Source organism: Kogia breviceps, chromosome 9 (genome assembly GCF_026419965.1).
Source record: "Kogia breviceps isolate mKogBre1 chromosome 9, mKogBre1 haplotype 1, whole genome shotgun sequence".
Classification (NCBI taxonomy): Eukaryota; Metazoa; Chordata; class Mammalia; order Artiodactyla; family Physeteridae; genus Kogia; species Kogia breviceps.
Window position 1 is genome coordinate 18,107,111 of NC_081318.1, and position 25,251 is coordinate 18,132,361.

Below are 25,251 nucleotides of genomic sequence, written 5' to 3' on the forward strand. Positions count from 1 at the left end.
TTGTGGCTTTTCCAATCAGTAGAAAAAAAATAATTTACTTACTAATCTTGTTGGCACACTTGGCTAGACGTTAAGAGAACTAGATTGGGAGCTTCTTGCATCAAAATGGATTCCTGATGAATAAAAATTTAGTCATAAAAAAAATACAACTTGAAAAGTGTAAGAGAAACATGAGAATTTCAAAACCCAGAAGTCATAGAAAAACCGTAGATACAATGATTACATAAAAATTAAAAATTTCTAAATGACAAAGATAAAAGGTAAATGACAAACTAAGAAAAAAAGTTTGCAATGTATATGACATAGTAAGCCAATCTCCTGAATATATAGAGAACATTTACAGACCAAGAAAACAAAAAGTACAACCGACAACAAAATGAGCAAAGTATTTTATCAAACAGTTCACATAAAAAAGTCAGTAGGGCTTCCCTGGTGGCACAGTGGTTGAGAGTCCACCTGCCAATGCAGGGGACACGGGTTCGTGCCCCGGTCCGGGAAGATCCCACATGCCGTGGAATGGCTAGGCCTGTGAGCCATGGCTGCTGAGCCTGCGCGTCCAGAGCCTGTGCTCCGCAACAGGAGAGGCCACAACAGTGAGAGGCCCGCATACCGCCAAAAAAAAAAAAAAAAAAAAGCCAGTAAATATACCTGTTGTTCATTTGTATGTTTTCTTTAGAGAAATGTCTATTCAAGTTCTTAGTCCATTTTAAAATCTGGTTATTAGTTATTTTGCTTTTCTTTATATATTTTAGAGATTAACCCCTTATCAAATATATGTTTTGCAAATATTTTTCCCATTCTATAGGCTGCCTTTTCACTATCTTGATTTCTTCCTTTGCGTGCAGAAGCTTTTTAGTTTGATGTAGTCCCACTTGTCTCTTTTTGCTTTTGCTGCCTGGGCTTTTGGTGTCATATCCATGATATCATTGCCAAGAACAATGTCATGAAGCTTTCCCCCTTGTTTATTTCTAGCAGTATTACAGTTTCAGGTCTTAAGTTTGTCTTTAATCTGTTTTGAGTTGATTGTTTTGTATAAGGTTCCAATTTCATTCTTTTGCATGTTGACATCCAATTTTCTCAACAACATTTTTACAGACTGTCTTTCCCCCATTGTGTATTCTTGGCACTCCTGTCAAATATCAGTTGACATATATGCCTGGATTTATTTCTGGGCTCTCTATTCTGTTCTATAGGCCTATACGTGTGTTTTTATGCCAGTACCATACTGTTTTGGCTACTGTAGCTTTGTAATATATTTTGAAATCAGAATGTGTAATGCCTCCAGCTTTGTTCTTCTTTCTCAAGATTGATATGGCTATTTGTGGCCTTTTGTGGTTCCATCTGAATTTAGAGTTGTTTATTTCTGTAAAAAAATGCCACTGGAATTTTGATATGGATTGCATTGTTAACATCAGTCATCTTCAGGGAAATGTAAATCAAAGCCACAGTGAGACATCATCTTGCACCTGTTAGGATGGCTATTATCCAAAAAATAAAAGACAAGTTTTGGCAAGGATATAGAGAAACTGGAATTGAACTGAAATGTAAGTATAAATACAGACCAGAGTTTGAAGACATCATATTTAAAAAAATGTAAAATACTGTGATTATATTTGGATTAAATAAAATATATTTTGAAATCAATTTCACTCCCCCCAACCTTTTTTTTTCTTTTACTGGATGAATTCTGTTTATTTATTTATTTGGCTGTGTCAGGTCTCAGTTGTGGCACGTGGGATCTTTGTTGAGGCACGTGGGCTTCTCTCTAGTTGTGGCATGTGGGTTCTCTCTCTAGTTGTGGCGTGGGGGCTCCAGGGCACGTGGGCTCTGTAGTGTGCAGTACATGGGCTCTCTCGTTGAGGCACGTGAGATCAGTAGTTGTGGCGTGAGGGCTTAGTTGCCCTGTGGCATGTGGGACCTTAGTTCCCCGACCAGGGATTGAACCCACGTCCCCTGTACTGGAAGGTGGATTCTCTACCACTAGACCACCAGGGAAGTCCTTTTTACCTTTTTAAATGTGACTACTAGAAAATTTTAAATGATATACAAGGCACATGTTATATTTCTGTTGGAACACACTGTTCTAATACCATGATTCTTCTCATTGAAATCAAGTGTGGCAAAGTAAGTTTGCCAATGTTTGAATCCCCAAAACTGCTAAGAACATACCAATATGTTGAACTTTTTCATCAATGACCTCACAGTGGTATGGCTACCGTGTTGGGCTCAGCGGACCAGAGAAGAGACATCATATAAATCTCGTGGTTCACGAAGACGAGGCATCCATCTCCCTAGCTGATAGTCCAATAGTATCTGTGTAGTCTGGGGGAAAAATGGGTCACGAATAGAGTCAGCTGAAAAAGGATTCAAACACAATCATAAAACCTTATCTTCAATTTCAGAATATCTTCAGATAGATATGTGAATATTTACAAGAAATATTTTCATGTGTATTTGAAAGTACTCTAAATGTATAAAATTTTAAAAATCAAGTATACATCAATATGGCCATATACATTTGCAAATGAATGACTTTATTAAGGAAACTCTTCACACAGGCATACTTCATTTAAATAAAGGTGTACCTCCAAAACGTGTCCATAAAAATTTGAATCATACTGTAAATGCATTTAAAGAGCTAATTATTTAAAGAAATGTCAAGGTAAATTCTTATGTTAAGTGAAGTCCTTTAATGACCACTTTCATTTAGTTTAATTAAAAATCAAATCTTAAACCTTAAAAGTTTGAACTTCATGGGAGGATCAAGAAGACAGAGTAGGAGGACGTAGAGCTCACCTTCCTCAACAAATACATTAAAAAAAACATCTACATGTGGCACAATTCTCAGAGAAAACTATCTGGAAACTGGCAGAAGATCTCCTATACAACTAAAGCTGCAAGAAAGATCTCCATGTGACTGGGTAGGACAGGAAAAAAAGGCATCAGGTCAGGACCTGTGCCTCTCAGAGGGATCTATAAGGAAGAGAAGGTCCATATGGGCAGACCCTTACCCTGGGGAGGGAACAGACAGACTCACAATCTGGGCATCCACGTCCTGGGGTCCTGCACAAAGGAGACAAGCCCTCTCACATGCTGGGAAATCCACTGAGACAGAGAGAAGGGCTGGAGAAGCCTAGACTCTACTTGTGAGGAGTGCACGTGAGCTGGCTTGCTAATAATTAAGATGGAGAGAGCCTTGTACTGGCAGCTGCTGCCTTCCTGCACTTCCCAATTAGAAGGGGTGAATGCCCCATCTCTGCTCAAACCACAACACAGCCTGGTGTGAGATCAGGGCAAAGATTTGGTCTAACTGCACAGAATCTGACCAGGGTGCATGTGGTGTGATCCAGGCATAGTTGCGGTGACCACTGTCAGCACACACACAAGGCAGTGCCACAATAATGTGCAGCAGTTACGTGCTAAATCTTGGGCAGAGAGGTCCTGGTGAGGAGTGTGAAGCAATCTGTTCTCCAGTGAGAGCGCGCTGGCTCCACCCACTCCACGCTGCAGCTCAACACCAGATATGTGGCAGACAGGTCCAGGGAGAAGTGTGTCACAGAGGCAGCCCAGATCCCAAGCAGCAGCACAGCCACCTCAATTTCTGCAGCCACAATGCCCACATCCTCAGCCCCAGCCTACTCCACACCACAGCCTTGTACTAGACCTGGGACAAACACAACGGAGAAAGGGATATGACCTGGGGCGGCATCTGAGAGGAACCGCAGAGACCTACACAGGCAGTGCACAGGTTTGCTGTGACCACAAGAGCCTCACTTGCTTCAGCAATCACCTTTGGGGAAGGGCACGCACTCAAGGGCAATGGAACCTTACTGAACCCAACCCTCAGGACTTCTACTCCAAAACCTGGGAGCAGACCCAGAACCCAATGAGGCAATGACAACCATGGAGAAAGAGGAGACCCCAACTCACATCAAGCACAGACTCTAGACACTACAAAACAAATAACACCCCTTAACAAGAGGATAATGGCCAGCAAACTCTGAAGAAAGACGTGGCTGGTATCCATACCAAAACCAGCCCTCGCACCAAAAATACTGAACTCACACAGTCTACACAGGGATGCTCCTACATAAAAACACCCCTTAGGACCACAGTAGATAACCGTTTCTCCTAAATTCATAGAGACAGAGAAAGTTGAGTAAAATGAAAAAGCAGAGGAACTACTACTCCCAATTAAAAAAACAAGAGGGCTTCCCTGGTGGCGCAGTGGTTGAGAGTCCTCCTGCTGATGCAGGGGACACGGGTTCGTGCCCCGGTCCAGGGGGATCCCACGTGCCGCGGAGCGGCTAGGCCTGTGGGCCGTGGCTGCGTGTCCGGAGCCTGGAGCCTGTGCTCCGCAACAGGAGAGGCCACAGCGGTGAGAGGCCCGCGTGCCGAAAAAAACAAACAAATAAACAAAAAAACAGAGAATTCCCCTGAAAGAACAACTAATGAAACAGACCTCACTGGTCTTCTAAGCCCCAGCTTCAAAAAGGAAGTAATAAAAATGCTCAAGGAGTTAAGAAAGATTATCAATAGAAATTCAGATCACTATAACAAGGAACTAGACTATAAAAATGAAACAGGGCTTCCCTGGTGGTGCAGTGGTTGAGAGTCCGCCTGCCAATGCAGGGAACACAGGTTCGTGCCCCAGTCCAGGAAGATCCCACATGCCTCCATGGCCTCTGAGCCTGTGCGTCCGGAGCCTATGCTCCGCAGCAGGAGAGGCCGCGACAGTGAGAGGCACACATACCACAAAAAAAAAAAAAAAAAAAAAAAAAAAAAAAAAAAAAAAAAACCAACAGTCAAAATTAGCTAATTCAATTGCCAAGTAAAACAATCTAGAAGCAATGAATAGCAGACTAAGTGCTGCAGAAGAATAAATAAATGATCTGGAAGACAGAATAATGGAAATCACTCAATCAGAATAGCAGATAGAAAGACAACAAAATGAAAGCAACACATGAGGTTTATAGGATAATATAAAGAGTGCAAACCAACGCATAATAGGGGTTCCAGAAGGAGAAGAGAGAGAAAAGGGGACTGAAAATGTACTTGAAGAAATTATGGCTGAACACTTCCTAAAATCTAAAGAAGGAAACCGATATCCAGGTACAGGAAGCACAGAGGGTCCCAAACAAGATGAACACAAACAGACCCACACCAAGACATTATCAGAATTAAAATGGCAAAAGTTAAAGAGAGGATTCTAAAGGCTGGAAGAGAAAAACAGAGTCAGTTACAAGGGAACTCCCATACGGCTATCAGCTGATTTCTCTGCAGAAACTGTGCAGATCAGAAGGAAGTGGCATGATATATTCAAAGTCCTGAAAGGGAAAACCCTGCAACCTGGGATAGTCTACCCAGCAAGATTATCATTTAGAATAGGAGGAGAGATAAAGAATTTCTCAGACAGGCAAAAACTGAAAGAATACAGCAATATTAAACCTAACCTAAAAGAAATATTGAAAGATCTTCTCTAAAGAGAAAAGCAGCAAGTATGTATACGAAAGGCAAATATATGAAAGGATTGAAGATCACTTAAATAAGTCAGTACATAAATTTTTAAAAATCCAAAAAAATTGTAAAAGTGATTATAACTACGACTAATGGTAAAAGGATAAGCATGAGGATGTAAAATAGGACATCAAAATCACAAACTGTAGGGGAGGGGAGTACAAAAATGAAGATCTTTTAGAATGTGTTTCAACTTGTATGACTATCAGTTTTTTTTTTTTTTTTTTTTTTTTTTTTTGCGGTACGCAGACCTCTCACTGTTGTGGCTTCTCCCGTTGCGGAGCACAGGCTCCGGACACGCAGGCTCAGCGGCCATGGCTCACGGGCCCAGCCGCTCCGCGGCATGTGGGATCTTCCTGGACCGGGGCACAAACCCGTGTCCCCTGCATCGGCAGGTGTACGCTCAACCACTGCACCACCAGTGAAGCCCTGACTATCAGTTTAAAGCAAGTAGGTATAGTTATGGGTTAACATACTTGAAAACCAGGGTAACCACACATCAAAAAGATACAATAGATTCACAGAAACCAAAAAGAAAGGAACTCAAGCATAATAGAAAAGAAAACCATTAAACCACAAAAGGGAAAACAATAAGAAGAAATGAACAAGAAAGATTTACAGGAACAACTAGAAAACAAGGTTTAAAATGGAAATTAAGTGCAGCTCTATTTACAACAGCCAGGACATGGAAGCAACCTAAGTGTCCATCGACAGATGAATGGATAAAGATTATATGGAACATATATACAATGGAATATTACTCAGCCATAAAAAGAAACGAAATTGAATTATTTGCAGTGAGGTGGATGGACCTAGAATCTGTCATACAGAGTGAAGTAAGTCTGAAAGAGAAAAACAAATACTGTATACTAATTCATATATATGAAATCTAAAAAAAAGGGTTCTGAAGAACCTAGGTGCAGGACAAGAATAAAGACGCAGATGGTAGAGAATGGGCTTGAGGACATGGGGAGTGGGAAGGGTAAGCTGGGACGAAGTGAGAGAGTGGCGTGGACATATATACACTACCAAATGTAAAACAGATAGCTAGTGGGAAGCAGCCGCATAGCACAGGGAGATCAGTTTGGTGCTTTGTGACCACCTAGGGGGGTGGGATAGGGAGGGTGGGAGGGAGATGCAAGAGGGAGGAGATACGGGAATATATGTATGTATAGCTGATTCACTTTGTTATAAAGCAGAAACTAACACACCACTGTAAAGCAATGATACTCCAATAAAGATGTTTAAATAAATAAAAAAATAAAATAGAAGAAAAATAAATGGCAATAAGTACATACCTATCAATAGTTACTTTAAATGTCAATGGACTAAATCCTCAAATCAAAAGAAAGAGTGACAGACTGGATTTTAAAAAGAACACCAACAGTATGCTGCCTACAGGAGACTCACTTTAGGGCAAAAGACACACACAGATTGAAAGTAAGGCAATGGAAAAGGGTATTTCATGCAAATGGAAACTAAAAAAGTAGGAATAGCAATACTCATATCAGACAAAATAGACTTTAAACAAAGGGCATAAAGAAAGACAAAGAAGGACAGTATATAATGATAAAGGGAGCAATACAAGAAGAGGATATTATACTCATTTACATATATGCCCCCAATATAGGAACACCTAAATATATAAAACAAATACTAACAGACATAGAGAGAGATTGACAGGAATACAATAATAGTAGGAAACTTTAACACCCCACTGACATCAATGAGCAGATCTTCCAGACAGAAAATCAGTTAGGCAACAGAGATCCCAAATGACACAACCAGTTGGACTTGATACCTACAGGACACTACCTCAAGCCCCCCACCCTGAATACACATTCTTTTCAAGCTCACATGGAACATTCTCTAGGATAGACCACATATTAGGTTACAAAACAAGTCTCAACAAATTTAAGAGGATAGAAATTATCTCAAGTATCTTTTCTGACCACAATGGTATGATACTAGAAATCGACCACAGAAAGAAAAATGGGAGAAGAATGAACACATGGAGACTAAGCAACATGCTACTGAAAAAACCAATGGGTAAGTGATGAAATCAAAGAAGAAATTGGAAAATACCTGAGCACAAAGGAAAATGAAAACACAAACTTACAAAATCTATGGGATACAGCAAAAGCAGTTCTAAGACAGAAGATCATAGTGATATAGGCTTTCCTCAAGAAGGAAAAAAAAAAAAAACAACCTAACCTACCACCTAAAAGAATTTTAAAAAAAGGACAAGGAAAAAACCAATGTCAGCAAAAGGAAGGAAATAATAAAGTTAAAAGAGGAAATAAATAAAATAGAGATCCAAAAAACAATAGAAAGGATAAAAAACCCAAGAACTGGTTTTTTATAAAGTTAAACAAAATCAACACACCTCTAGCCAGGCCTGCCAAGAAGAAAAGAGAGAGGACCCAAATAAACAAAATAGGAAATGAAAGAGGAGAAATAACAACCAATATCACAGAAATACAAGAGATTGTAAGAGAATACTATGAGGAATTATATGCCAACAAATAGTTTCTAGAAACACACAGCCTGCCAAAACTGAGTCAAGAAGAAACAGATAACTTGAGCAGACCAATCATTACAAGTGAAATAGAATCAGTAATAAAAAAAACCTTCCTGCAAACAAAAGTCCAGGACCAGATGGCTTCACTGGGGAATTCTACAGAACATACAAAGAAGAACTTACACTGATCCTTCTCAAACTATTCCAAAAAACTGAAGATGAGGGAACTCTTTCAAACTTATTCTATTAAGCTACCATCGCCCTGATAACAAAACCAAAAAGGGACTACAAAAAAAGAAAATTACAGGCCAATATCTTTGATGAATATAGATGCAAAAAATCCTTAACAAAATATTAGTAAGCCAAATACATAAAAAGGATCATACACTATGGTCAAGTTGGATTCATTCCAGGTTTGCAAGGATAGTTCATCATACGGAAATCAATCAGTGTGATACACCACATTACCAAGAGGAAAGCCAAAAACCACATGATCATTTAAATAGGCACAGAAATGCACGGATCATCTAGACAGAAAATCAATAAGGAAACACAGGCCTTAAATGGCACATTCACCAGATGGATTTAACTGATATTTATAGAACATTCCATCCAAAAGCAGCAGAATAGACTTCCTTCTTAAGTACACCTGGAACATTCTCCAGGATAGATCACATGTTGGGCCACAAATCAAGCCTCAGTAAATTTAAGAAAATTGAAATCATATCAAGCATCCTTTCCAACCACAACGTTATGAGATTAGAAATCAGTTACAAGAAAAAAACTGTAAAAAACACAAACACAGAGGCTAAACAATATGTTACTAAATGACCAATGGATCACAGAAGAAATCAAAAAGGAAATCAAAAAATACCTAGAGACAAATGACAGTGAAAACATGATGATCCAAAACCTACGGGATGCAGCAAAAGCAGTTCTAACAGGGAAGTTTATAGCAATAAAATCTTACCTCAGGAAACAATAAAAATCTCAAACAACCTAAATCTTACACCTAAAGCAACTAGAGAATAAAGAACAAACAAAACTCAATGTTAGTAGAAGGAAAGAAATCATAAAGATCAGAGGAGAAATAATGAAATAGAGACAAAGAAAACAATAGAAAAGATCAATGAAACTGAAAGCTGGATCTTTGAAAAGATAAACAAAATTGATAAATCTTTAGCCAGACTCATCAAGAAAAAAAGGGAGAGGGTTCAAATCAATAAAATTAGAAATGAAAAAGGAGAAGTTACAATGGACACCACAGAAGTACAAAGGAACATAAGAGACTACTACAAACAACTATATGCCAATAAAATGGACAACCTAGAAGAAATCGACAAATTCTTAGAAGGGTACAAGCTTCCAAGACTGAACCAGGAAGAAACAGAAAATATGAACAGACCAATCAGAAGTACTGAAATTGAAACAGTGATTGAAAAACTTCCAACAAACAAAAGTCCAGGACCAGATGGCTTCAGAGGCAAATTCTATCAAACATTTAGAGAAGAGCTAACACCCATCCTTCTCAAACTTTTCCAAAAAATTGCAGAGGAAGGAACACTCCCAAGCATATTCTACATTAAAAGGATCATACACCATGATTTAGCCCAAGGATGCAAGGATTCTTCAACAACTTCAAATCAATAGAGTGATACACCACATTAACAAATTGAAGAATAAAAACCATATAATCATCTCAATAGATACAGAAAAAGCATTTGACAAAATTCAACACCCATTTATGATAAAAACTCTCCAGAAGTGGGCGTAGAGAGAACTTATCTCAACATAATAAAGGCCATATAAGACAAACCCACAGCTAACATCATTTTCAATGCTGAAAAGCTAAAAGCATTCCTTCTAATATCAGAAACAAGACAAGGATGTCCACTGCCACTTTCATTCAACATAGTTTTGGAAGTCCTAGCTACAGCAATAAGAGAAGAGAAAGAAATAAAAGGAATCAAAATTGGAAAAGAAGTAAAATTACCACTGTTTGCAGATGACATGATATTATACACAGAAAATCCTACAGATGCTACCAGAAAAATACTAGAGCTCATCAATGAATTAGGTAAAGTTGCAGGATACACAGTTAATACACAGAAATCTCTTGCATTCCTATACACTAACAACAAAATATCACAAAGAGAAATTAAGGAAACAATCCCATTCACCACTGCATCAAAAAAATAACCTACTAAGGAGACAAAAGACTTGTACTCTGAAAACTATAAGACACTGATGAAAGAAATCGAAGATGATACAAACAGATGGAAAGATATACCATGTTCCTGTATCGGAAGAATCAATACTGTCAAAATGACTATACTACCCAAGGCAATCTACAGATTCAGTGCAATCCTTATCAAATTACCAATGGCATTTTTCACAGAACTAGAACAAAAAATTTTAAATTTGTATGGAAACACAAAAGACTCTGAATAGCCAAATCAATCCTGAGAAAGGAAAACAAAGCTGGAAGAATCAGGCTCCCTGACTTCAGACTATACTACAAAACAGTGTGGTACTGGCACAAAAATAAACACATAGATCAATGGAACAGGATAGAAAGCCCAGAAATAAACCCACACACCTATGGTCAATTAATCTATGACAATGGAGGCAAGAATATACAATGGAGAAAAGACAGTCTCTTCAATAAGTTTTGCTGGGAAAACTGGACAGCTACTTGCAAAAGAATGAAATTAGAACATTCTCTAACACCATATACACACATAAAGTCAAAATGGATCAAAGACCTAAATGTAAGTCCAGATGCTAAAAAATTCCTAGAGGAAAACATAGGGAGAACACTCTTTGACATAAATTGCAACAACTATGGTTTTTGATCCACCTCTTAGAGTAATGAAAGTAAAGCAAAAATAAACAAATTGGGATTTAATTAAACTTAAAAGTTTCTGCACAGCAAAGGAAACCATAACCAAAATGAACAGACCCACAGAATGGGAGAAAACATTTGCAAACAAAGTGACCAATGAGGGATTAATCTCAAATTATACAAATAAAAACAAAAAACCCAATCAAAAAATGGGCAGAAGATCTAGACAGACATGCCTCCAAAGGAGACATACAGATGGCCAACAGGCACATGAAAAGATGCTCAACATCACTAATTATCAGAGAAATGCAAATCAAAACTACAATGAGGTATCACCATACACCAGTCAGAATGGCCATCATCAACAAGTCTACAAACAATAAATGCTGGAGAGGGTGTGGAGAAAAAGGAGCCCTCTTGCACTGTTGGTGGGAATGTAAACTGGTACAGCCACTATGGAGAACAGTATGGAGGTTCCTTAAAAAACTGAAAATAGAACTAGAGTGATCCAGCAATCCCACTTCTGGGCACATATCTAGAGAAAACCATGACTGAAAAGCTACATGCACCCCAATGTTCAGCACTATTTACAACAGCCAAGACATGGAAGCAACCTAACTGTCCACTGACAGAGGAATGGATAAAGAAGATGTGGTACATATATACAAGGAATATTACTCAGCCATAAAAATAGTGAAATAATGCCATTTGCAGCAACATGGATGAACCTAGAGCTTATCATACTAATAAGTCAGACAGAGAAAGGCAAATATCATATGAAATCACTCATATGTGGAATCTAATTTTAAACAAATGATACAAATGAACTTATTTACAAAACAGAAACCGACTTAATAGATTTCAAAAATAAACTTATGGTTACCAAAGGGGAAACGTTGGACAGGGAGGAATAAATCAGGAGCTTGGGATTACATACAGATACCACTATATATAAGACAGATAACCAGCAAGGACCTACTGTATAGCACAGGGAACTCTACTCAGTATTGTGTGATAACCTATATGAGGAAAGAATCTGAAAAAGAATGAATATATGTATATGTATACCTGAATCACTTTGCTGTACACTTGAAACTAAAACAACATTGTGAACCAACTATATGCCAATAAAATTTAAAAACCAACCAACAAACAAGAAACAACCCAGTCAAAAAATGAGCAGAAGACTTATTTAGATATTTTTCCAGAGAGACATGGAGATGACCAACAGGCCCACAAAAAGATGTTCAACATCGCTAATTATTAGAGAAATGTAAATCAAAAGCACAATGAGGTATCACTCAAACAGGTCAGAATGACTATCATCAAAAAGTCTACAAATAATAAAGCTGGAGAGGGTGTGGAGAGAAGGGAACCCTCCTACACTGTTGGTGGGAACATAAATTGGTGCAGCCACTATGGAAAACAATATGGAGGTTCCTTAAAAAGCTAAAAGTAGAGCTACCATATGATCCAGCAATTCCATTCCTGGGTATATATCCAGAAATAACTAAAACTCTAATTTAAAAAGATACATACACCCCATTGTTCATAACAGCAGTATTTACAATAGCCAAGACATGGAAGCAACCCATATGCCTATCAACAGATGACTGGCTTAGGAAGATGTGGTATATATATATATATATATATATAATGGAATATTACTCAGCCATAAAAAGAATGAAATATTGCCATTTGCAACAACATAGATGGACCTCGAGAGTTTTATACTTAGTGAAATAAGTTAGACAGAGGAAGACAAATATCACTTATATATAGAATCTAAAAAATAATACAAATGAATCTATATATAAAACAGAAACAGACTCACAGACACAGAAAACAAACGGTTATCAGAGGGGAAAGGAAGGGGGAGGGATAAATTAGGAGTATGGGATTAACAATCTACTATATATAAAATAGGTAAGGGGCTTCCCTGGCGGCGCAGTGGTTGAGAGTCCGCCTGCCGATGCAGGGGACACGGGTTTGTGCCCCGGTCCGGGAAGATCCCATATGCCGCGGAACGGCTGGACCCGTGAGCCATGGCCGCTGAGCCTGCGCGTCCGGAGCCTGTGCTCCGCAACAAGAGAGACCACAGTGGTGAGAGGCCCGCGTACAGCAAAAAAAAAAAAAAAAAAAGATGAGAACAAGGATTTACTGAATAGCACAGGAATTATGTTATCTTGAAATAACCTATAGTAGAAAATAATCTGAAAAATATATATATACAACTGAGTCACTTTTCTGTATACCTGAAACTAACAGAATAGTGTAAATCACCTATGCTTCAATTTTATTTTTATATATATATATATATTTTTTTTGTGGTACGCGGGCCTCTCACTGTTGTGGCCTCTCCCGTTGCGGGGCACAGGCTCCGGATGCGCAGGCTCAGCGGCCATGGCTCACGGGCCCAGCCGCTCCGCAGCATGTGGGATCTTCCCGGACCGGGGCACGAACCCGTATCCCCTGCATCGGCAGGCGGACTCTCAACCACTGCGCCACCAGGGAAGCCCTATGGTTCAATTTTAAAAGTTTGAAGTACAAAATATTATTATAAAAGTAAATACATATCTCCTTACCAATAACAGAATAATAATTCCCTATATTATTCACTGACTTTTTTTTCTAGCGCTCTCTCATTTTTCATGCATTTAATATATTATCAGAAAGAGAAGGGGTAATATATAAGAATAATCTCAAACCTGTTAAAAGTGCACACTGATGGATGTTTTCATTTACAAACTTCATAAAGGTATCCTCATTCTAAAACAAGAGAGTTTTAAATTATTTACCTTTTAAAAACCAGCGGTTTCCCAATCCAGAAATTTTTTACATCTACCTTAGTACTTAGAATTGAGTGTGTCTTTAATCTTTAATAAATGAAAAAATTCAAGGTTATTATTGGCTATTGGTCTCAAAGCACCCAACACTTCAAATATCCTGAAACAAAGTTTTCACCTTTCATTTCTCTTGTTCCACAAAGTAAGGTCATATTAATGATTATAGAGAAGGAACAGTTTAAAGATTCTTGGTAAACCTGGCAAAACAGGTTAAATTAGGACTAAAATTAACCAAAAAAAGAAGAAAAAAGAAACACAGAAAGCCATTGACGGGACTTCCTTGGTGACTCAGTGGTGAAGAATCCGCCTGCCAATGCAGGGGACATGGGTTCGAGCCCGGGTCCAGGAAGATTCCACATGCCGTGGAGCAACTAAGCCTGTGTGCCACAACTACTGAGCCTGCACTCCAGAGCCCGCGAGCCACAACTACTCAACCCGAGTGACACAACTACTGAAGCCCTTACACGTAGAGCCCGTACTCTGCAACAAGAGAAGTCACCGCAATGAGAAGCCCGCGCACCGCAACAAAGAGTAGCCGCCACTCGCCACAACTAAAGAAAGCCCACGTGCAGCAAGGAATGCAGCCAAAAATAAATAAATAAATAAATTTATAGGGGGGAAAAAGAAAGCCATTGACTTAAAGGGTTATACATCATTTGGGGAGTTTATTTTGGGACCTTAACTTACATAGATAATTTATACTTTACTAAAATGTGAAGGAAATTTCTTAGAAATATGTGCTGGGACCAGACAAAATATTTGTAACTACTGCATTTTGCTTCTCCCCTACCCGCTTCTTCCTCCATGTACTTTCCTTTGTTACAACAGTGCCACATGAAACCTATGATGGTGACACACAGTAGGCTTAGAAATAGGTTTCACTATTATATACACATTATAATGTAACATAGAATTAGTACATATAAGAAAATAAGTGGACATGAATGATAAAAATAAAACCCTAATAATTACTTATTACACACATTTTAATAAAACTCAGAAGAATCTCAGCCAAAATATTTTCTCAAAAAACTCCCCAAATCAATATAGATTCTCTTTCTAGATAGGGCATACTGCACACATTAATAGCTTTGCTTTCAATCAATTTATTTCCCAACTTCAGTGAAAAGTGATTTAAATATCCAACGGATTTTTACAGCCAACTGAATTTATAGTATTTTTACTGGGAATTTACATTTTATAACAAGTTTTATTTCTAAGTACGATTAAGTTGAGAAAAACATACTGATTCATCTTCACTGATTGTTCTGAATAGACTTCCTTTTCTGAATCTTCTGACATCTCTTCCAATATTTGGCTCGAAATTTCTTTTATTATGTAGGTAGGCTGTAAGACAATTTGTAAGGAACTTATTTGACAATTTTCTTTTTAAGTGCACATTAAATGTGTACCCCCCCAATATATTCAATTTTATTTAATTAACAGTGACAACAGGCTTCTCTAAAAAGTAAATTAAGACACAGCTAATTAAACCTTTAATTTCAAAGATTTGAAGAAATTCTCCATTTTTATAAGATAGAGACAAATCACAGTAAGACAAATCACGTAAATAATTTAATTGAAAAAGGAATTTCCAGGGTACGTAACCAAATCATTTATATCCTAGATTTACAGTTAAATGCCACACAGCGGTAGCGAGTTCAGAATGATTCTGCGGCACTGAAAAGATCGTGCATCACAGAAAAATTAGTTACTTGTTCAGGCAGTGAGTTGTAGGAATAGTTAATTTTTTTGGCTTAATTTTCATTTGACCAAAAGTTCAAATGACAGTAGTTTTTTTCCTCTATATTTTGGTTAATATTCTGTAGACTGTCTCTGTTCTAATATTCGATCATATTAGTCTCACTGGAATAGTTAACTTACGTCAAAGGTTACCAGGAAGGTTGTATCGACGATGACCTCTTAAGTGGTAATTAAGACAATGAAATAATAGAAATTCCTTGTCAAGAGTCTACTATTTTTGAGAGACCAAAGTAATTTACTAATTTCGAATCTACTAGTTTATGCTTCTCTCTACAAAAAGTGGGTTTTCGAGCGTGGACCACAAACAATAAAGCCCAAGCTCCATAGCGAATAACTTTACGAATGCCAACAGAGAAGTCTGTCTTATGGGTGACACCTTCAGTAGTAAGAGACTGAAGTTTCCGTGTGGGGATCACAACTCCGAATTTGGAAAACTGGACTGGCATAAATCTTGATTCTGTTTCCTTACATGAGCGTATGAGGCGCACCAACGTGCTGACCTGCTGCGGAGTAAAACCTGAGCTTCAGGAGAGGCACACACACAGATGGAACTAATCAGCGCTCCGTGCGTACCTGCCAAGTCAGAAGCGAGAGAGGCCACGGCAGGCGCGGTCTCGCCCAGCGGCGCCGCGGCAGTCTCGGGGCAGGAACGATGACTTCCCTTCTTGGCGGGAAGGACGATGAAGCCACAATTCCTGGTGGCGAAGTCTTCCTCCCACACTCCACGACACGGCAGCGGAAGGAGGGGCGCCTTTTCTGGGCGCGCTCGTTTCGCGCAGGGACTTTCCCCCTCGGCACTTCACTGTCCCGCCTCGGCGTCCTCACCCTCGCCTCGAGTCCCACGGTCAGGCCAGTAGTCCCTTCCGTGCGCCGGGAGCAGCCGTTCTGCCCGTGATACCTACAGCCCACCGACTGGAAGGAACGCTGCTGCTGCCGTTTAGCAGTCGCAGCCACGCCCTTCACCACGAAGCGCAGCTCTCGTTACCAGGGCAACGGGCTCACCCTCGCGAGACCTCAGACTGGCCAGCTGTGTGGGATTTCGGCTGAAGGAAAGGGAGAGCCCTGAGGATGTGGCGAGCTAGCCGCTGAGGAGTGGGCGTCAAAGGGCATCCCGAGGGGCGGGAAGGTAGAGAGCAGGGGGCTGGCGGGAAATTTTAGGGGTGGAGGCAGGACAGCTATTTGTCCCTAAGGTTCTGCACATCGGTTGTTTGCCATGTCTGTCCCTTCTTCGAGCAGATGCTAGAGCAGACTGGTTAAGACTTTTGTTTTTTTGATTTTTAGTTGTATCTACACCGAGTTGCGTTTTGCACAGTTGTGTGACTAATGATCCTTATTGGATTCGGAAAAAGAGACTTTTCTCTTTAAATATTTGATGGAAGAGACATAGATTTTTTTGGGTGAGCTTGCAAGATTCTTATCAGCTCTGAGATTCTTTAAGTATAATAATCGTTAGCTAACGTATCAAGCACGTCTTCGGGGACACTATGCACATCACTTTACATGTATTGTCTCATCTAATTAAATATGATCTTCCCATAACAGATTTAGTCACTATTCCTGTACATCCCATCTTGATTTCCCCTTGGTCTGTAGCTTAGTGGATAATTTATTTGGAATAGTTTTCCAAGTAGAGCTAAAAAAAAAGTCTTTAAATGTTTGGTGCCTGCACGAGGCATTATGTGTCATGAGATTTGTAATACTCTAGAAATGGAGATAATGGAAAAGTAAAATAAAGGGCAAAGCAATAGCTTAAACATGAGGTTAATAGCCTCTGCTTAAATTTTGTTAGTTTCCGAAAAATAACATGTTCTTTGAGGTCAGTGATTTAGAAGATTGGACCTTCCAGAAAAAGAAATAGAGCAGGTATTAGATCACACTTTCTTGAAAATTAATTACCCTTTATAATTGTACCTTGTTTTATGTAATACATATGTTACTAAAGGTGACATGCATAGAGAATTTTTATATATGGAATCTATTCTTCTGTTGGAGTTTAGAGTCATGATTGCAAGCCATAGTGTCAGACACACAAGGTGAAACTCCAAGAAATGATCTAACCAGGTTACACAAGAAATTAATGGCAGAGCTGGGACTTAAATCTCAAGATTTTTAGTCCAGATATTTACACGATCATATTTCAAGTAATCCTACAGAGAAAAATTATTTTAGTGCATAATAAAAATAGGAATTCAAAAAAACCTTTGAAAATTGTATTTATTCATTCTTTCATTAATTCAACAAATATTTATTCAATGCCTACTAATTACTAGGGACTGTTCCCAGTGTAATAAAATGGACATTCCATGTGGAGGTTATGTACTACTGAGAGAAGAAAGACCAATACTTGAAAAAAGCACTCAGGTGATGAAAATTGCTGTGGCGAGAAATAAGGGAAAAATAAAGTGCATAGGAAGTGCTCTCGTGGGTGGGCCTTGGTAGGGGTGGCTCTCTTGATGGAGTGTCCAGGAAAGTCTCTCTGACCAGGCTTTTGAGCAGAGACCTGAAGCAAGTAAAGGGATGAGCCACGTGGATGCCTAGGGGAAGACCTTGGCAGGCAGGGGAAACAGCAAGTACAAAGGCTCTGAGAGAAAATCATGTTATGAATTATACTAGGCAGTCCTGTTTAGTTGAAGCTTAGCTGGAGTCAGTACATTTTAAGGAAAGAGATTTCATTCGGACCTCTTCCCCAGATAAATTTAAAATGATTTTCTTAAGCACCTGTTCCTTTTTAACTCTTTTTTTTTTTTTTAAAAAAAAAAACTTACTCTCCTATTCTAGACAGTAGAATACAGTGGAAATAAATTCTTTGCCTTTAAGTGCAAGTGGAAGGAAGACCTGCAGTAAACTTCAACCAAGGACTTTGATGTCCGTCTGAGTTTTTGTTCTCCTTTTGTGTGATCTTGATCAGAGAAGGTTATAAGACATACTCCTTATGGAGCCAGCTTCTGCTTCCTGGGAATGCAGCTTTGCCTGTGCAGCAACCTTTCCTCCTCCAATGTTTTGATGCATTCATCCACCTCTAAGCCTGCAGTATAAAGGCAATATAGTAAGAGTAAGAAAAGAGGAAAAGAAAAACCAAAACAGTACTCCAAAAGGCACAATTATTGTGGGAATCAGGAGGAAAAAGGTCATGTTAGCAACAAGGCCAAATGTAAATTGTGTTAGGAATGTGATTTATTTTGTGTGATTATATCATTTTGAATTTGTGGAGCAGAGGCTTACATGAGCATATGAGGTGACTAGGGAAGTCAAAGTCAAAGTTATTTATGACATCACAGAAGTTAGTGGTTATGCAGCTGTAGAGGCCTAATTTGGCTGAGGAAGCCATACTGGATCCTGGGAGCCCTGGGGTCATCTAGTACCCATCAGGCCTTCCTCAGACTGTCGGGGTCTAGGATGTTCCAGTGTAGGGCCAAACCACTCCAACAGTTTCCAGATCTTAAGATCTGTCCCAGCTAGTCAACTAACCAAGACTTAGCTCAAAGGCCATCCCCTTAGTGAAGTCTTTCCTGATCCCTCTATCATTGGTAGAATATTTACACTGTTAGTTTATGTACTGTGTCTAAATTTGGGGACTATAGTGAAGTATTATTCTTCTGAACACTTGGAAATGAGGTAGTAAGAATGCCCCCAGCCTGTTCAACAAGGAACAGATACCATAAATCACCTCAAAAGAGAAAGTTGACTCCCAGGCTCAGGGTGAGGTTTCATGATAAAAACCATGAAATGGTACCCCCACCCCCACTGCCACCAATAAGTGCACCTGAACTGTGTGTGCAATGGTGAAATCCCTCTTCTCATTAAGGACGTGTTGGCCAGATCCCACAACTTTTCAGCTACTTCCTTTCCTTCTGGTATTTAAGATTTCGTTCTGGTATTTGGTATTAAGTACACTTTAAACTTCGATTTCAGACTCGATTCAATGCCCTCCTCCTCGTTACCCCCTAGATCTGTCCCTAGCTCTGGTGACTGAGGAAGTGGGAGGGAAATTGGTGTTTTGCTATTTACATTCATCCCTATTTCTTCTGAGTGCTAGTTCCTTGTTGTGTTGGGATGAGTAAGGGCTGGGGGAAAAGGGCAGATATCTCCTTAACTGGGCCAAATTGCAGTCTGCATATTTGGTCTCCAGGGTTGTTATTGGTCTCTGTCCATGAGCTTCAAGAGGAGCGTGGTGGCCCCAACCTGCCCCCTGACAAGGGGCTGTCTTCAAGGCATGCTCTTAGGAAATAGCAATCTCTTGTGAGGAATTATGGGGAACAGAGGTTAGAATCTTTGATTCTTTATTTACTACCTCATAATTAATTTGGTTTGGATAAGGATCCAAATTTCTGTTTCCATTTACTTTTCTTCCAGCATTTGCTTATGTTAGTACTTGGCAAAGGTAGTTTGTAGAAAATAAATGTTTTACTGAAATAGTAATGTTGATTTTGGCAAACACTTTTCTCATTAGGAAGGCAAAGCTAATAGCCATTGCATTTATCCATGGACTCTAGTCTAAATGGACATGCATCTAAAACTAAAGATATACAAAGGTTGAAAGTGAAGGGATGGAGAAAGTTATATCATATATACAAATACACACACACACACACACACACACACACACACAGATTGAAAGTAAAGCTATATCATGCAAGTGCTAACCAAAAGAAAGCCATGGTAGCAATGTTAAGAACAGAAAAAATAAACTTTAAGGCAAAAATCTTTGCTACAAATAGAGGGTCACTTCGTAATATTAAAAATATTCAATTCACTTGGAAGATAAAATGATTCTAGATTTGTGTATGCACCAAAAACATGACTTTAAATATGAAAGCAAATTTAACAGAATTACAAGGAGAAATAGACAAATCCATAATTATAGAGGGAGATTTTCACATTTCCAATTCAGTAACAGCTAGAACAAAGGAACAAAAAAATCCAGTAATGATATAGAATGTTTGGACAACATGATTAATAAGCTTGAATACAAATAGACACAGCACTCAGATCAAGACCTTGTTAGGACATCTCCTCACTCCTGTGGAAGAACACATATTTAGGGTCATGAGATTTTCATTTCTTAACCATCCTTCCATTTGGAGCACACATGCAAGCAAGAGTAGAAAAAAACCCTACAATGCAGACCAGTTTCTACATCACACAGAAGACTGTAACATTGAGCTCAAACCCTGAAGACGCACAAGATTAATGTTCATCCAGCCCCAATCCTATCAGTTTGGTATTAGTACTACAGATTGTATTCTTTTCATTACTTAATTTTGTGATTGACTTTGATGATAACATTGTCTAAACTTAGACCCCTTCTTGTTAGAATGTAGAAATCAAAAGTATTAATTATGGGGTTGGCCAAAAAGTTCGTTCGGGTTTTTCCATAACATCTTACGGAAGTTTAAGTTACCGTAATTTTGTTAACTCGTCAATCTTATGAATAGGATTTAGGGGACTGTTCAGGGCCTCCCGACTCACAATTTAAAACCTTTGTGAGAAAAGCCTCAGATTTCAAGTAGTGCTACATAAATATATAAAATTACTGGGACTTCCTTGGTGGTCTAGTGGTTAACACTCCACACTCGCAGTGCAGGGGGACCGCGTTTGATCCCTGGTCAGGGAACTAGATCCCGCATGCCTCAACGAAGAGCCTGCATGCCGTAAGTAAAAGAGCCTGCATGCCGCAACTAAAGATCCCACATGCCGCATCTAAGACCCGGCGCAGCCAAATAAATAAATATTTAAAAAAAATAAAATTACTATTAAAAGAACCTTTGGATTTAAAGGCAATCGCCAGTGCCTTGCAAATAGTAAGTATTCTACAAACAAACAGTTATCTATTAAATGGGTATTTCTACTGTAAAAGACAATGCCTTTGGGAAAACAGTGCTGCCACCGTAGGTGCTAGAGGAGTGACACGTGACTACACTGGGAATGAGGAGGAGGATGAAGGAACATTTGATGACGTTTTCTTTGAAGAAGAAGGTTTTCAATCCCTCTTTTCAACCTTTTCTATGTATGTTTTGTCAGTTGTCTCTACCAGAGCAATTTTTAATATTTTGTTGGAAAATTGCCTGTTATAAGTATTTAAAAACATGAAATGGCTTTCCTCTTTAAAGAATGAAACCAAGACTCAATCCGAAATATGCATTTTGCTATACCATCATCTTTATTACATCAGATAGAACTCTTGTAATCAATATAGTACATAAAAATAAGTGAGGCAAAGACATTTGGAGGAATTCCATTTATTGTGGATGCATTTTTCACAATATATATTTATTGCAGCGATCAATTATCAGTGAAAAATATCGTGTTTATAACATTTTTAGGAATGGCAGATTCACAGAACATGCTAGTCACCTTGCAGTTTTACTTCTTAAAAAAGATAACAAAGAGAATTGTAATCGAACAAGTAAACAAGGAATTTATTTTTCAAAAAATTAAATCCAAACTGAACAAAATTCTACCCTAAAACTTATTCCATCCAAATATTGGAATAAAAGTCAGGATCGATCGATATATTCTCTTCTTAAATTTAGACTTTCTAGAAAAAAATATATAATAGTGTTCAGGAGAAGCTCTTATTCAAAAGTACAACAAAGAAATGTTATCTCGCCATAGGCCTTAATGCAAACTTCGATCCATTTCACTCGAATGCTGGGAGTCAATGCCAACTCAGGCACTGCATGTGAATTCTAGTTCATCTTATCATAGACTTACGTCTACTCTGTCATGGATGGGTGACTTGTGCAATATTGCTGGCTTTACTTTCTTTGGCCCAGATGTGCTAAAAGCTAGAGGATTCAACAACTCTACTGATTTATGAGGAAAATGGACTTTGGAAGGCACTGGTCACTCCTCATGTCAGCCCTACCCTGGCTAGCTCTCCCAGGGGAACACTGGATTAGAAAAGAGTCATTTGGTAAAGATGTTAAAAAAAATAAAAATAAAAATAAAAAAATAAAATAAAAAAAAAAAAAAGAAAAGAGTCATTTGGGAGGCTCCCTCATTGTGGTAGGAATTGAGACTAAGACAATTTTGGTAAGTCATGAGGTATACGTTTATAGAACTACACTATATGTATATCTCTATGCTAGAACATATTGCCAAGACACTGGAGTACTCTTTTATCATCTATTGTGAAGAATAGATGAATGCTTATAAGCTAAAATAAGATCTGATACCTGGACTGTGTGTGTACAAATGACGAGTTGATAGACTCTTAGGGAAAAAGGTAAAACTAATAAAAATTACACATATTTTTTGAAAGTTCAACACATTATCAACTTATGGCAAGTGCCAATGACTAATAAAGGTAGAAAAGTTTAACTAAAAAGATGTTTCAGTATGTTAAAGATGGAAGTACTGTCATGACTCCTAAATATTGGCTTTTGCTTACTTTTCTGCTTCCAGAGATTAGCCAAAGTTGGCCATAGTACACCTATTCATGGAATTCCAATCTCTACAACTTTGTCACTAAAATTCTCGTCTTTAAATTTTAGAGAAGGAAGAGACCTCAGACATCATCTAAGCCAACCGATTGTGAACTTGATTCTTAAGAATGAAGTTTGGAGCAAGCTTTGAGATTTAGTACAATTCACACTGGACTTCAAGACTGCTTTTAATTATAAACTAAATACTATGCTTTATAGAAAATGTCAATTCACTTTGACACTTCTAATCTCTTTCTTATAGGTTATTGGGCATTGGAAACATATCGATACCTATTCTGCCATGTTTCTATTGGCAAATATGAAATATTAATATAATATTGTGATTTTTAATTTTTAAAAAGCAGTGATATTGGCTAGTTACAGGGACATACTGCTAAATATAATAGCCTAGCACATAAAAAAGCTTTCTACCATTAGTGTGTTTGTATATGTGTATGCACATACATACATGATCACGTCATCTAAAATGTGGTTCACTATCACTACCAAAGAAATCCACAAAGCAACCAACCTAAAGAAATCAGTACCACTGTCAGCTAACATCAAAATCCAATTTAGATATTCATCAGCATGAAAAAAGTAATACCTTAACAGTACATCTTTTTTTTTTAAAGACAATTATTATTGTAGTATCTAAAATCTGAAATGGGTTACTTTCACAAAGTGTTATAATTGCCTACTAAGATAATTTCTTCCATGCTTTATTCTAAAGTGCAGAAACAACATGATTTCTGTATTTAAAAAACAAACAAACAAACAAAACACTATGGTTCATTTTTCTGGATACTGCACACATTCCTCAGGCAATTTTCAACTTGAATCTCCTTTTGTTGACTTCCGATGTGGTTGATATCACTGTTCAGACACAGAGCTATGATGGTCAGTAGAAAAGTCTCTATTTCACAGCATGGGTTTCTTTAGAAACAGGCTCCTGTGCAAAGGCAATACTTTTACCATGAACATCTCTAGACCGTGATTATTAAATATAGTGATAATATACATGGATTTACTGGGATAATGAAAAACAAAACAAAAGGAAATGAACCCAATTTAGTAAATCAACATAAATATAAAACAGAGCAAATTAGCCCTCTTCAACTGAGCTGGTCCAGCATCTTGAGCGGCTACTTTGGGTTCTTTCTTGAACTGTCTCAAACCTGCTAAGAGAAGAGAGCTTTAAGTCGTCAGGCCATGGTGTTTCAGCCAGACATTTTGTGTCAGAATTAAAAAAAAAAGAGAGAGTGATAATATGGCAGGAATAAATGTCTATGAAAGGGAGGATTATTTTTGGCATTCTATTCAAATATGCTCCTCTTCTTTCAGTCTATCCTTTCTTCTGTTGCTTTTTTTGCTTTCCTCTTTCTTTCTTCTTTATATTCCCCTTTTCATATCTTGACCTTGAGTCTTGCTCATGGCATTGAGGGTCAAGGAGGTTTTTTTAAACACTACTTACTACAAGGGCCGGGACTCTATAATGTGTGTTCCAGGCCAGGCACGCATGATTGAATGGCTGTCTCAGCCACATCAAGGCATGAAGGTAAACTGGACTAGGCTTATCTTTAGCTTTCTCCTATTTTTTCATTTCCTACCTCCTATTCTTATGCCCCTACCCTTGAAACTTATCTGACCGATGGTCTTATTGTACACCATTTCTTTCCCTCAGCTAGCTGCTAAAAATTCTCACTGAGGTATTCACAAACGTTAAAGTGTTATGAATCTGCAATTTCAAATGTGTTGTATAGTTTCATTTCAAAGGGATTACTGCATGATACTAGTGAATTTGACATTTTGGACCAAAGGAGCTACCTACTTTGCTACCTCACAAACTCAGCTCTGGGCCTGCTGGTTATGTTATTATTATTACTGTAGAAAGAGTTCTGTGGTATAGACCAAGGAGGAGGGGGCAGTATGTATGTGTATGAAGTCTCACCCTGTCACCGTCCCACATTGTACCACACACATTATTGCATAATTCCAGGGAGTACCATTCATGTTGTATGTAAGTGGTGTTCCCTGAGACCTACCATTCCAGATCATATCTTTACTCTACTTCCTAGAACCCTGGTTCAGAGGAATATTGTCCAGAGGGGATCTATTAAACCTGTGATGATGGCCTATGGACAGCTGACACCCCCTACTCAGAAAGGAGACTATATAAACATTTAGACTGTCACTTCTGAAAGGTCATTTCGAGAAGGGTCATAATGGCTTAGGCCAACAAAAGTTCATTCTTTGTTTGAAAAACAAAAACTAAAAAATGATTCCCCTCCGTTCCACCAGAGGAAAATTGTACAAGGAACTTTAGAACTT

General features: G+C 38.4%; 2 protein-coding genes across 36 annotated transcripts in view; both read right to left on the minus strand.

The window, feature by feature from the left end:
- The window catches only part of AGBL3 (AGBL carboxypeptidase 3), a 62,399-nt gene extending 45,949 nt beyond the window's left edge, over nucleotides 1–16,450 (minus strand). For all 4 annotated transcript variants that reach the window (XR_010842077.1, XR_010842078.1, XR_010842079.1 and 1 more), the window contains exons 1-4: nucleotides 16,067–16,450; nucleotides 14,976–15,076; nucleotides 2,170–2,322; nucleotides 43–113 (exon numbers count right to left, since the gene is read on the minus strand). The gene's annotated coding sequence lies outside the window, so the exon portion shown is untranslated. The remainder of the gene's footprint in view (nucleotides 1–42; nucleotides 114–2,169; nucleotides 2,323–14,975; nucleotides 15,077–16,066) is intronic.
- A 1,240-nt stretch (nucleotides 16,451–17,690) lies between these two features.
- CALD1 (caldesmon 1) overlaps nucleotides 17,691–25,251 on the minus strand; it is a 188,092-nt gene continuing 180,531 nt past the window's right edge. For 12 of the 32 annotated variants that reach the window (XM_067042121.1, XM_059073833.2, XM_067042112.1 and 9 more), the window contains one exon: nucleotides 21,717–24,098. In XM_067042121.1, coding sequence (XP_066898222.1) covers nucleotides 24,093–24,098 — 6 coding nt within the window. In that variant the 3' untranslated portion in view covers nucleotides 21,717–24,092. Of the gene's footprint in view, nucleotides 18,519–21,716; nucleotides 24,102–25,251 lie in introns of those variants that run through there. The other 20 variants (XM_067042109.1, XM_059073832.2, XM_059073828.2 and 17 more) reach the window with 5 other exon arrangements.